The 12,114-nt window shown below is 43.6% G+C and overlaps 1 protein-coding gene across 4 annotated transcripts in view; it reads right to left on the bottom strand.

Moving 5' to 3' along the window:
* WDR59 (WD repeat domain 59) overlaps positions 1 to 12,114 on the bottom strand; it is a 59,610-nt gene that overhangs the window by 33,357 nt on the left and 14,139 nt on the right. For all 4 annotated transcript variants that reach the window (XR_015795243.1, XM_088135862.1, XM_088135860.1 and 1 more), the window contains exons 3-9: positions 11,030 to 11,165; positions 8,959 to 9,044; positions 6,995 to 7,075; positions 6,158 to 6,195; positions 5,255 to 5,343; positions 3,495 to 3,611; positions 193 to 270 (exon numbers count right to left, since the gene is read on the bottom strand). Coding sequence is in view for 3 of the 4 variants with exons in the window: in XM_088135862.1 (XP_087991988.1) it covers positions 193 to 270; positions 3,495 to 3,611; positions 5,255 to 5,343; positions 6,158 to 6,195; positions 6,995 to 7,075; positions 8,959 to 9,044; positions 11,030 to 11,165 (625 nt within the window). In the remaining variant the exon portion in view is untranslated. The remainder of the gene's footprint in view (positions 1 to 192; positions 271 to 3,494; positions 3,612 to 5,254; positions 5,344 to 6,157; positions 6,196 to 6,994; positions 7,076 to 8,958; positions 9,045 to 11,029; positions 11,166 to 12,114) is intronic.

Raw genomic sequence — 12,114 nt, forward strand, 5'->3', positions numbered from 1 at the left:
CCCCCTCTAATAAGGTCACCATGTAACTGCCACCTCCCCCAGAGCAAAAGCAGCTCCTGGCCACAGAAAACATGGCCTGCCCTCCTCAGTCCTGGCCACCAGCCATCAGTCCCATCAGCACTCCTTGGGTGAGTGAGAGCCGCTGCCAGGCCTTTCAGCTCACCTGGCTTCCAATGCAGGCACTCTCCTTACCGTATATCTAGCTTTCCAAACCGGAACCTGACAGGCCAGAATGTTGAGGTATTTTCGGGGCTGTCGGTAATCCCAGAACTTCAACAAAAGAGAGAAAAGGCCACTCAGGTGGAAGATGATCAATCAGCAAGAAAACCACCACCATATTAACAGACCTGTAAGACCCTAAAAGATTTGTGAATGGAGAATTTTAGCAGGCGTTGTGGGTGGAGATGAAGGTTTGGGGGTTCATCTTTGGTAAAAGGTTTTCCATTTGGGGGATCAGGTACCAAAGTAGCACTATATTCCACAGAGCAAAACCTCCCATTTATCATTAGTAGATACAGACCATCTACTACCTGCCTTGGAACACCAAGCAATCAATCTCCTTTTAAATCACAGTAAGGGAATAAAAAGCTGACTTTCTGCATTGGTGCCCAACAGGATGGCAATTTTTTTTTCTATTAACATTAATGCTTGCCCATAACTGAAGGAAACCTCTTGAGAACAGAAGACCATTTTCTGAAGTCTAGGAAGGATTGCTTCTAAGGCCTGCTGTTGTACCCAATCATTAAGAAGGTATAGGGTGTTTCAAATCAACACAATGAGTACCAGAGGCTCTCCTCCAAGACAATGTATATGGTAACGTCACATTATATGCAAGTTTGCCCCATTTAGATCACCCTTTCCCAACATGTCGATTTCTGAACAAATCAGACCAACTCTCATAATCTCTAGCCAACCATGAAGTACTCTACAAGCTGAAATCCCAAACATCTGGAGGATCTCAAGTTGAGGAAGGCTAGTTATTCAGTTGATGGCTAGGAATGAACCAGAGAGACCACATAATAGCTTTCCCCAATCTGACACCGTTCAGGTGTGTTGGACTACAACTCCCATCACCTCTGGCCAGAATGTAAAACTTTCAAGGGACAACTCAAATCAGTGGTAATAACCCATACTACCTGCAGATATTCTTCTTTAGAGATTATTTCCTGCATATCTCCAGTACTCCTAAAATGAGTAGATGATTTATTCTGTCATACCCCTCTCAGGACAATGACAATATGGCTTAGAAATAAGTATTTTCAGGAGAACTATCCATGTCAGCTTGCAAAGTTTTTTTTTTTTTTAAATACAGCATTTGTACTTAGAATACTTACAGGGGCAGCAGACATACAATGACATTTTTATTTGTAAGAATATTATACAGTCCGGTCCAGAAATATTGGGACATAGACACAATTCTAACATCTTTGGCTCTATACACCACCACAATGGATTTGGAATGAAACAAACACAATGTGCCTTAACTGCAGACTGTCAGCTTTAATTTGAGGGTAGGTACATCCAACTCAGGTGAACGGTGTAGGAATTACAACAGTTTGCATATGTGCCTCCCACTTGTTAAGGGACCAAAAGTAATGGGACAGAATAATAATCATACATCAAACTTTCCCTTTTTAATACTTGGTTGCAAACCCATTGCAGTCAATCACAGCCTGAAGTCTGGAACGCATAGACATCACCAGACGCTGGGTTTCATCCCTGGTGATGCTCTGCCAGGCCTCTACTGCAACTGTCTTCAGTTCCTGCTTGTTCTTGGGGCATTTTCCCTTCAGTTTTGTCTTCAGCAAGTGAAATGCATGCTCAATGGGATTCAGGTCAGGTGATTGACTTGGCCATTGCATAACATTCCACTTCTGTCCCTTCAAAAACTCTTTGGTTGCTTTTGCAGTATGCTTTGGGTCATTGTCCATCTGTACTGTGAAGCGCCGTCCAATGAGTTCTGCAGCATTTGGCTGAATGTGAGCAGATAATATTGCCCGAAACACTGCAGAATTCATCCTGCTGCTTTTGTCAGCAGTCACATCATCAATAAATACAAGAGAACCAGTTCCATTGGCAGCCATACATGCCCACGCCATGACACTACCACCACCATGCTTCACTGATGAGGTGGTATGCTTAGGATCATGAGCAGTTCCTTTCCTTCTCCATACTCTTCTCTTCCCATCACTCTGGTACAAGTTGATCTTGGTCTCATCTGTCCATAGGATGTTGTTCCAGAACTGTGAAGGCTTTTTTAGATGTCGTTTGGCAAACTCTAATCTGGCCTTCCTGTTTTTGAGGCTCACCAATGGTTTACATCTTGTGGTGAACCCTCTGTATTCACTCTGGTGAAGTCTTCTTTTGATTGTTGACTTTGACACACATACACCTACCTCCTGGAGAGTGTTCTTGATCTGGCCAACTGTTGTGAAGGGTGTTTTCTTCACCAGGGAACGAATTCTTCGGTCATCCACCAGAGTTGTTTTCCATTGTCTCCCGGGTCTTTTGGTGTTGCTGAGCTCACCGGTGCGTTCCTTCTTTTTGAGAATGTTCCAAACAGTTGTTTTGGCCACGCCTAATGTTCTTGCTATCTCTCTGATGGGTTTGTTTTGTTTCTTCAGCCTAATGATGGCTTGCTTCACTGATAGTGACAGCTCTTTGGATCTCATCTTGAGAGTTGACAGCAACAGATTCCAAATGCAAATAGCACACTTGAAATGAACTCTGGGCCTTTTATCTGCACATTGTAATTGGGGTACTGAGGGGATATCACACACCTGGCCATGAACAGCTGAGAAGCCAATTGTCCCATTACTTTTGGTCCCTTAACAAGTGGGGGGCACATATGCAAACTGTTGTAATTCCTACACCGTTCACCTGAGTTGGATGTACATACCCTTAAATTAAAGCTGACAATCTGCAGTTAACGCACATTGTGTTTGTTTCATTCCAATTCCATTGTGGTGGTGTATAGAGCCAAAGATGTTAGAATTGTGTCGATGTCCCAATATTTCTGGACCTGACTGTAATTGCATTAGTGGACTTTTGGGGATTTTCTGAGTTTCCAAGATGAACAAAAAGCCTAAACTAAATGCTGATAAATGAATACACGTATACAAAAGCAGAGCCAAGTTCTGCTAAGACAAACGCAAAGATCTCTAGACTGCAATGCCTGACGCTTTAGCCTACAGCATATTACTGAGACACAAAATAAGAAATCCTGGCAGGAATCCAGAGAAAACAGATCCCTTATTCACCAGGATACCCCCCATCACTCAAGTCACGAAACAGAAGATAGTGTCAGCACACTCTTTATTCATTTCCTGGTGGTCCTCAAAAAAAGGGAAGGCCAGCAGAGACTGACACTGCTGGAATCCATTGACATGGTCCAGTAAAGACCAGCATTCAACACACTGGATGGCTTCCACTCTGCCAGGATATCACTGCGAGCCCCAGAATCTAGCCCAGTCCAATCCAGTCTACCAACCTACCCTGACCGAGTTGTCCTGACTGGATGTGGCCAAAATGTTTTCATTGTCTGGGTGCCAATCCAGGCCGTGGATTTTAGAGAGATGTGCTGCCAGATACTCCACAGCAGTGCTTGGTTTCTGCAAGCAGAGAGAAAGATTTTGCTTGAAAGTTTCCAGAAGAGGTCACAACAATCCAACTGGGATGTCACATACTGCCTTCAAGGAGCATTTCGGCTTCTCTTTTGCAGCAAATTCTGGGGCACAGAGCCACAGCCCAATTGTGTTTTCTCTGCCATATATAAATGGAAAGCAAGACTTACAAAGCATACAAAGGCCTTTCAGGAGAGAATCTGAGTCATGGAGAAGAGCAGCAATGGAAAACAAGCCAAGAATCTTTGAAAGAAGCCTGCCTATCACTGGTCTTCCCCAGACCACAGTTGGAAAATGATCACAATGGATTCAAGTTGGAAAGCAGTTTACATATGACATGTCTGGAATCCAGGAACTGAAAAAGAAAAGGAGCACTGGGACAAAAGGATCTTCTGCAGGAATTAGGAGTCGACAGGAAAAAGAAACATGTTCCTTTTTGAGTTGGGAGCAAAACAGCCCCATTTGAAACTCAAATCATGTTGAGTGTTCTGTTCCAACGCTAAAACAAAACTCTTTTTATTGGCTCTGTTCTGTATGGGCTCTATTCTGAGGCTGGAACAGCCTGTTTTGGGGTGGTTTCCAATGAATGGAACTCTCCGAACATTACTGCTCAAAACGGCTCTGTTCTGCTCTGATCCTGAAACAAAACTCCCAGAAACTGCATATCTGTTCAAACTAAGAATACCCAAAGTGCTGTTTTGAGGTCAAAACATTTCACACATTCCTGTTAGCTACGAGTAGCATATATCAGATGTATCTGGGACTCAGCTACACAACTTCAATGCGCCCTCTCTAAGGGAAATTGCCTGAAATTCATGGCTTCTCTTGTGTAGCCAATCAGCTTTAGCTAAGGACCAACACAGATGCCAGAATTCTGACTTACCAGAAATCCACTGGTAAGAAACCCAGCAGAAAGCTATTCCAAAGAAAGAAGCCAATTGTGAACTGATTTATTTTTCTTAGCGGTATGTTTGTTAGTTCTGGCTGAAGAGTCAGGAAGCTGCATCCTCTTATTTCTGGGAGGTTCTGCTTTGCAAGAGATACATGATCCCACTGAATGCTAATTAGTGCCACCACCTGGATTCACATGACACTACAACTCCCATCTAAACAGACGGAAGAAGCCTGGAATGCGGGCGGTGGTGGTGGTGGTGGAATTACAAGACAAGCTGGAAGCACAAGCAGGAAGTGCCCATGTTTGCATTTCTTACAGGTACAATGTGGAGGTTACGGCCCAGGATTCAATCCTTCCACTAGCAAGATCCAGGCAGTTATGTGGAAAAAATGGACTATTTCAGTGCTGTGAGAATCAAAAGAATTTTCACAACAATGGTATGACGACAGAGTTTTCCTCTTAAGGGATGAGTTGTCTCCTGCACAGGGTATATGAAGGGGGCAGCATATTCATTCCACTAAATCCTGATGCTGTTTGTTTGGTTTGGGCTGACTGCATTGGCGAGCCCAGCCGCCATGGTTTGGCTAAGCCATAATTTATCATTGCTACATACCACAAACCATAGGTCTAACATAATGTGTGAACTAGGCCTAACCATAGGTCTAACCAGCTTGCACTGTCCACTGTCCCCCACTCCTTAGAGAGAAGCAGGGAAAGGAAAAAAACAAGGACTCACCCTTTTGTCCCAAATGCGCACATCCCCATCATGGCTGGTTGCCAAACAGTTGGCATTTTTCTTATTCCATTTTACTTGGGAGGCTCCAGCTACAGAAGGAGCAGAGCACTAGGAGTCAACAAACACCTTCCAGAAAGAAAACACTAGCATGGCAACAAGGTCACTATGATAGAGCTAACCTCTCTAGCTCATTCAAACCATATTGGGATGTTGAGTTCTGTCTAGCACAAGAGGTAACTGTGGTTACCCTGTAGAACAAGGTAGTTTTCAAGAAAGGAATGGTCCCCAGAGCCACAGCGTGAGGCACTGTAGCGGAATCAGCTCATGTCACTGCTCCAAGCTGCCAAGTCCTAGCATGGTATGGTGCTACCCCAGTGCTTGTTACTCAAGCAGCCCTTTCACTGGCCTACCCTACTCTGAGCCATGATGCAACTTTGGTCTCCAGGAGTATGGAACTGACTTTATGCTATAGCTAGAACTACTTGTTTGTTGAACACATTGCAGAAGTGCTGTAAGCCAGGTGCTGCCATGGCCTACCAGATAATCTATACAAGAAGCAAGATACCACTCATGACCAGCATATCCAGCACCCTTTTGGTGTTCAGACACCACCTGCACACATGGGCAATCTTGTTCTCAATGCTCGCACATTCTAAAGACCTTTGTTATTATGTTATTATTATCCTGCTGTTGTAAATGAAAAAAATGACAACTTGGTGAAGGAAAGAGCAGTAATGGAAATATTTCAGAACAAAAGATTTGACAAAGATTTAACAGTGCCTGGGAGAAGAGGCAAGACCCAAATGACCATCTGTAAGGGTCATTTCCATGATCTATGCACAAGCCCCCTAAATGGCAAGATGTGAAGATTTCCAACCAGGCTATTCACCAGCTGGTACTTACCAACGGCAGAGAGGGAGACAGTAGGCTTTCGTGTGTCTCTGAAATACAACAGTGCTGACATAAGAACATATAGCTTATCTTTGACAACACTCTCCTAAATTCCTACCACCAAATAATTAGAATTCTATGCATACTTTGTTCTGAAATCCAAGGGGGGTTACTTTCATAGCATATGAGTGATTAAAATAAATCCACCTACAGAGATCACCCTTCCTATTTCTGCATGAGTCACTGATCTAGGCATACCCTGCTTGAAAAGAGGCATACCTAAACCTGTGATTCATGCACAGATGCAGCAGGCACCACTCATTAGAGATGAGCCATCCTTCTGTTGATCTGCACCAGAGACATGGCAAAACCATCTGCCTTTAGTGCAGAAAAGGAGGCCAGTATACCACAGAGGTAAAGCAGACAACTTGCTTTTTTGGTGGGCGTACTAAACATGAATGTGTGCCTTATGACAAACTGCTTGGAAACAATTGATTTCAGACTACACAAGTGATCGTATTATTTCAATACATGCCAGAAGTCTCCCTTCAGTGTAACAGGTTAAGGGTCATCATGCCAATAAGGTAAAGTATATATTTCATAGAAGTCTCCCCCACCCCACCTACACACACACAACCTGGGTTGAAACTCAACTCCTCTTTGCACCATAGCATGGGGAAAACCCACTTGCTAAGCTATAACAGGAGAAAAAAATATTAGAAATACCCCAACTGTTTTGAAATACCCCACTTAAAGAGCAGCAGTCACAGGTACCCTACAGGAACATCCACTCTCCCCAAAACACTTAGTGACAATGACTGTCTTCTTATGGGCCACCAAAATTCTTACTTGATGTCCCAGATGTAGATGTATGTGTCAACTGAACTGGTAACCAGTAGATCTGACTCAAACACCGCCCAGTCCAAATCACTAGAAAAGGCAAAGAAAAAATGAGAACAAAATGGATGAACAGAAAATTTCAATGGTAGCAGCTTGTAATGACAAGGCTTTGTGCAGTCACTAGCCACTACCTTCTCCATCATCAGGAAAAACCAAAGCAATACTTTGCAAGGAAATACAAGCCTTCTCCAGCTGCCCTGCTTGCCTTCTTCCTTCCTAGGCTGCTCTTTTCCCATGGGGCTTCATCAAAGGATTCTTTACAAGAGACCATAACATTAAAAAAAACTAAACTGTGCATTCTATGCTTCCTACAGTAGGTCATTCTGATGCCACTATTTCTCCAAGGCAGATTTCCAAGAGAGCTCAGCAAGGTTTTTCAGAGGTTACTGGATTTTTTTTCCAGTAAAAAACACTGGAAAACAGCTTGCCCTATGGAATTCAGCTTCTGCAATTCCAGTGACCTTGAGCAGAGGTAAGCAGAAGGTGGATCAAGCTCTACTGGTAGATCTCTGAGAGTTGTGTAGCAGACAGATAAGATTCTGACTCACAACCAATATGCAAAATTTAAAGTTTATAAAATGAGAGTCAGAACACCCTGCTATCTCTGGCCTCGTGCAAACTGCTAATCTCTTAGTCTCTGTAGTCCTCAAACCTAAAATAGGAGTATGTTCTGGTTGGTTAGTTATGTTCAAAGTGAAAAATATATTTTACTCCATGGACAAAGTAAACACATTGTGTCTTGGAAGGTTAGCTGGACCACAGTCTGGCTGAAGCAAAACTCAGATCTTTTAGGTTGTTCTGGGTTTTGGCGAAAGCAAATCCAGAGAAGCCTTAGAGGGCAAGCAGGTAAAGCTCTCCACCACCTCTGAATTCCACCACAGTATGGTGGAAGCCCTGCTTTTCCCCACTATTTTGCAACCTGGAAGAACTCTACCAGAACACACGTGCTCTGATCCACCCACAGACTGCCCAGTACTGCCTGGTTCCATGCATAAAATAGTTTGCACATCCTTAGTTACCTCTGACCAGCCCTTTTTACAGTATTACGGGCCACTTTAAGACTTCTGTTGGTGTGTGTTTTTAGACTCCCTGCACTAGAGTAACTTTACATTGGTACATACCAGCATTCCATAATCTGCTTTCCTGCAGAGGTGCCGGACTTCATCCTCCATTATCTCTAGCCAGCACAGAGTACGTCAGATTGGAGGAAGGGTGGTGCACAGAATATGAGGTAGATAACCAATCCCCTTTTCCCCCTGCCATCCCAACTGCACCTGTCTTTGATTGCTAGACTTTAGGGCTCTAGTAAAGATGCAAGAAGACTCCACACATCTGTATACATCTGCTCTGGGACATACGCATAGGGTGAGAACCGCTAGCCCGTCACTCTTGAGGTGATAGATGAAAAAAAAATGTAGCATAAACCACAAAACAGGCAAACCATAGGTAAAAAGCAAAAAACTCTAAATCTCCCCACTTGACAAATCTCCCTGTCTGCTTGTGATGATGCCACGCACAGGAGGCCACGCATGCAACACGCTTCCCTTGTCCCCAAACAATTGCCCACCATTGTTGAAAGGGAAGTCAGTGTAATCCTAGTATTGGCAGATGCAGGAATGATGCTGAGAGAATTGCCCAAGGCATCCACTGAAGGCAACACGGAGTTGTAGCTCAGGGACTACTAAGCCCTACTAAGCCCTACTAAGGGCTAAGCCCTACTAAGGGCTAAGCCCTACTAAGACTACTAAGCCTACTCTTTTGACATGTTCATATGTCTCCTCTCTGGCATGCTGTAAACAAAAAGGAGCAGCAGGAGAGTTGGTAGAAAAGGAGGCTTCACAGCTACTACACTACTATGTGGGTATTACCGGCCCAGTGGGTAACAAAATGCACCAGGCTCCCCGGGGCCATACCTGATGACACGCGTGTGTCCTTGCAAGGAAGTGCCAATTTCCCCATTACCGTCCTTCCACTTATACAGGTCAACACGTTGGTTGCTCTGAAATTACACAGAAAAGATCAGGAGCCACAACCCAAACCACAGAGAGCTTTGTAGCCACAGAATCACTTTCTAGAATTTGGGCATTCCTCTTCCCCTCTTGGGGCAGGCCCTACTCTAAATCCTACCCCAAGAGAAATATGTTCCCCAGTACCTGGGCCAGAAAAGTTTCCTCACATTGCCACTGCTTAAGGGTCTTGAATGAGTTATCTTAAGGAGAGACATCTTTCCATTTTCCAGGTTAAATGTTCAGAAACAGCCAAACGAAGCACAGATTTGTTGTTTTACAGCTGATCTCTAATTTACATCATTTTTTCAAACTTGTAATGGCTCAACAGTTGATTATCATTGCTTTCCTTCTTAGGACACAAATTATTCTGAAGTGTGTTAGTTGCCTTGAACAATCAGTAAAGCAAAATATAAGTGTACAAAAAGCAAGAAGCAACTGTTGGCCACAAGCAGGAGCAGTCTTGGGGAAGAGGACTACTCCATCCTGCCCAAGAAGCTGCATACAACCAAGAGAAACTCTCATGGGGGGAAACTCCTGGCAACCCTCAAGCAACGCTGCTGGATTGGTGGAGAAAAGAGTCACATTGCAAGAGATCCCAGCCACTCACTTCCACGTCTTAGCCACTTCTTACAATTCTCCAGCAATGGGGAGCAGCCAGAAATGAACATATTTTTTATAACTATGGGAAGGACCAAAAATGGGAGAGTTAATCTTAAAAAGAGAATACAGGTAGTCCTCGCTTACCAACCACAACTGGGGCCAGCAACTCCATCACTAAGCAACACGGTTGCTAAGCGTGAATCATATGACCACGCCTCACACCAGTTCTGGCTCCAGTTGTTAAGCAAATCACCTGGGGTCATTCAGCAAGACATCATGTGATCGCAGCTTGCAACCTGCCAGCTTCCCCATTGACTTTGCTTGTTGGAAACTGGCTGTGAAGGTCACAAATGGCAATCGCATGACTGTGGGGACACTGTGACAGTCGTAAGTGTGTACTGGTTGCCAAGCACTCAAATTGCAATCACGTGACTGTGGGGATGCTACGATGGTCATAAGTGCGAGGACTGGTCATAAAGTTACTTTTTCAGCACCATAACTTCGAAGTGTTGCTGAATGAGTGGTCGGTAAGTGAGGACTACTTTATTACTATTACTATATTTTTATCCCTTTTTTTATATATCACTCAAGACAGCGAACATATATATCACTCAAGACAGCGAACATAGCTAACACTCCTGCCTTCTATTTTCCCCACAACAACCACCTTGTGAGGTGGGTTGGGCTGAGAGAGAGGGATTGGCTGAAGTAGCTGGCTTTCATGCTTGAGAGAGACCTAGAATGCATAGTCTCCTGCTTTCTAGGTCAGCACCTTCACCACAACACCAAACTGGCTCTATTAAGATGATATTAAGATAACTTTCATTTTAATCACATTAAAATTTTCATTTTAATTAAATCAAATTATTATTTATTAATAATTATTAAATTAAATGATTAAACCAATAGTTTTAATTAAATTAAAATTAATAATTTTATCTATTAATACTAAGATAAGAACCTTTCCAGGGATTAAGCATCTTAGTCTCACGTATCTAAGAAGCGTAGACATTGTAGGAGAGGACAAGTTAATTTATGACAGAAAAAAAATCTGATGTCTGTCTGGTAGCACTTTTTCTGACCAAAAGTTTATCCCTTTTAATAAAATTTATTAGTCAGGAAAGGTGCTACCTGGCTCCTTCTAATTATATCCACAACGTGAATGAGATGTTCACCTGATGGCTTCTGCAGGACAAAGTGTATTCCGTAAGATGTTTTACATTGTTCCTAGTCATCTCCTCAGGCCCTATGGGGGAGGAGGCCGGAGTCGTGCATTCCCACTTGAAAGCGCCATCCCATTCCCACAACTTAGCTAGGCACAGAGGTTGCACTGCTGGGATCCATTTGGGAAGGAAACGCCACGCGCAGAACTTACCGATGCAGCAAAGTAGTGTGCATGGCTCTCATGGGGATTCCACTGCACAGCCCCAACGTCCCACTTACTCTGGCGGGAAATCTTGCGGTGGCCATCAGCAGGTGCATCCAGGCTAACAATGTAGAGGAAGCGGCGCCTGGAAAAAAGCCCACAAGTATGGGAAGAAATGTCACTACACTGGATCCAAAGTAATTTATCATCATGACTGGGATGGCAACTCTTATCCTCAGGTACAGCCCTTTATATTTCCTGAAGTCCCAACAATCATCTGCTGAAAAGGAGCACAGGTTAATTCTGAAGACTAGAGAGGGTGAGCAAGAGAAAAAGGGAAACAGGCTACTTTAACATGAAACAAATGGCTATGAATAGAAATTCCCCCACCTTTTGAGATGTTCCACATATTCAGGACAGAATGGAGCTACAGTCTCAAAGCAGGAGATATTTTCAGCAGTGGAGAACATATGTGGCTTAAGGTTCTTAGTGTTCTCTGAGCTTGACTGTTTTCCTACAGACCTTTCATTACCAGGCTAGATAACATCATCAGTGCACAGGGGAGTAGGGTTTGCTGGCTGTTTATATGTAGCAGCTTGTCTTGGCGCAGACTCGGTTTGGGTATAGTTTTTTTTTTTATGGCTCTTGGCCCTAATCAAAGAATCACGAAGGAGGAAACCACACCTCGACCAAGACTGCAGGGCAAGCTGCTGTTATATATAAACAACGAGCACTCTCCCTCATAGAGGTGAGATTACCTAGCTTGGCAATGAAACGCTGCAGGGAAACAAGCAAGCTCAGAGAACACCAAAACCCCAACAGCTTACATTTCGTGGGTGGCACCCTTCTGAAATTCTTTTGAACATAGTGGCAGAGATTCCTTCTAAGGAAAGATCTGAAGTAGGCTGCTGTGTAACCCTCTTAGGAATATCAAACTGTAGGTTAACTTTATTACATTTTTATTAAGACTGATTAAAACAACAATGGGGAGTAGCCACGTTAGACTGAGGCATCTGATGAATTGTGACACATTAATAGCTTACAGGTTAACACATGTATTTGTCTTTGAGGTGCCACACGACTCTTGTTTTTCT

Source organism: Python bivittatus, unplaced genomic scaffold (genome assembly GCF_059951505.1).
Source record: "Python bivittatus isolate LINGU-HERP-01145 unplaced genomic scaffold, Pbiv_v1 ctg000190_np1212, whole genome shotgun sequence".
Classification (NCBI taxonomy): Eukaryota; Metazoa; Chordata; class Lepidosauria; order Squamata; family Pythonidae; genus Python; species Python bivittatus.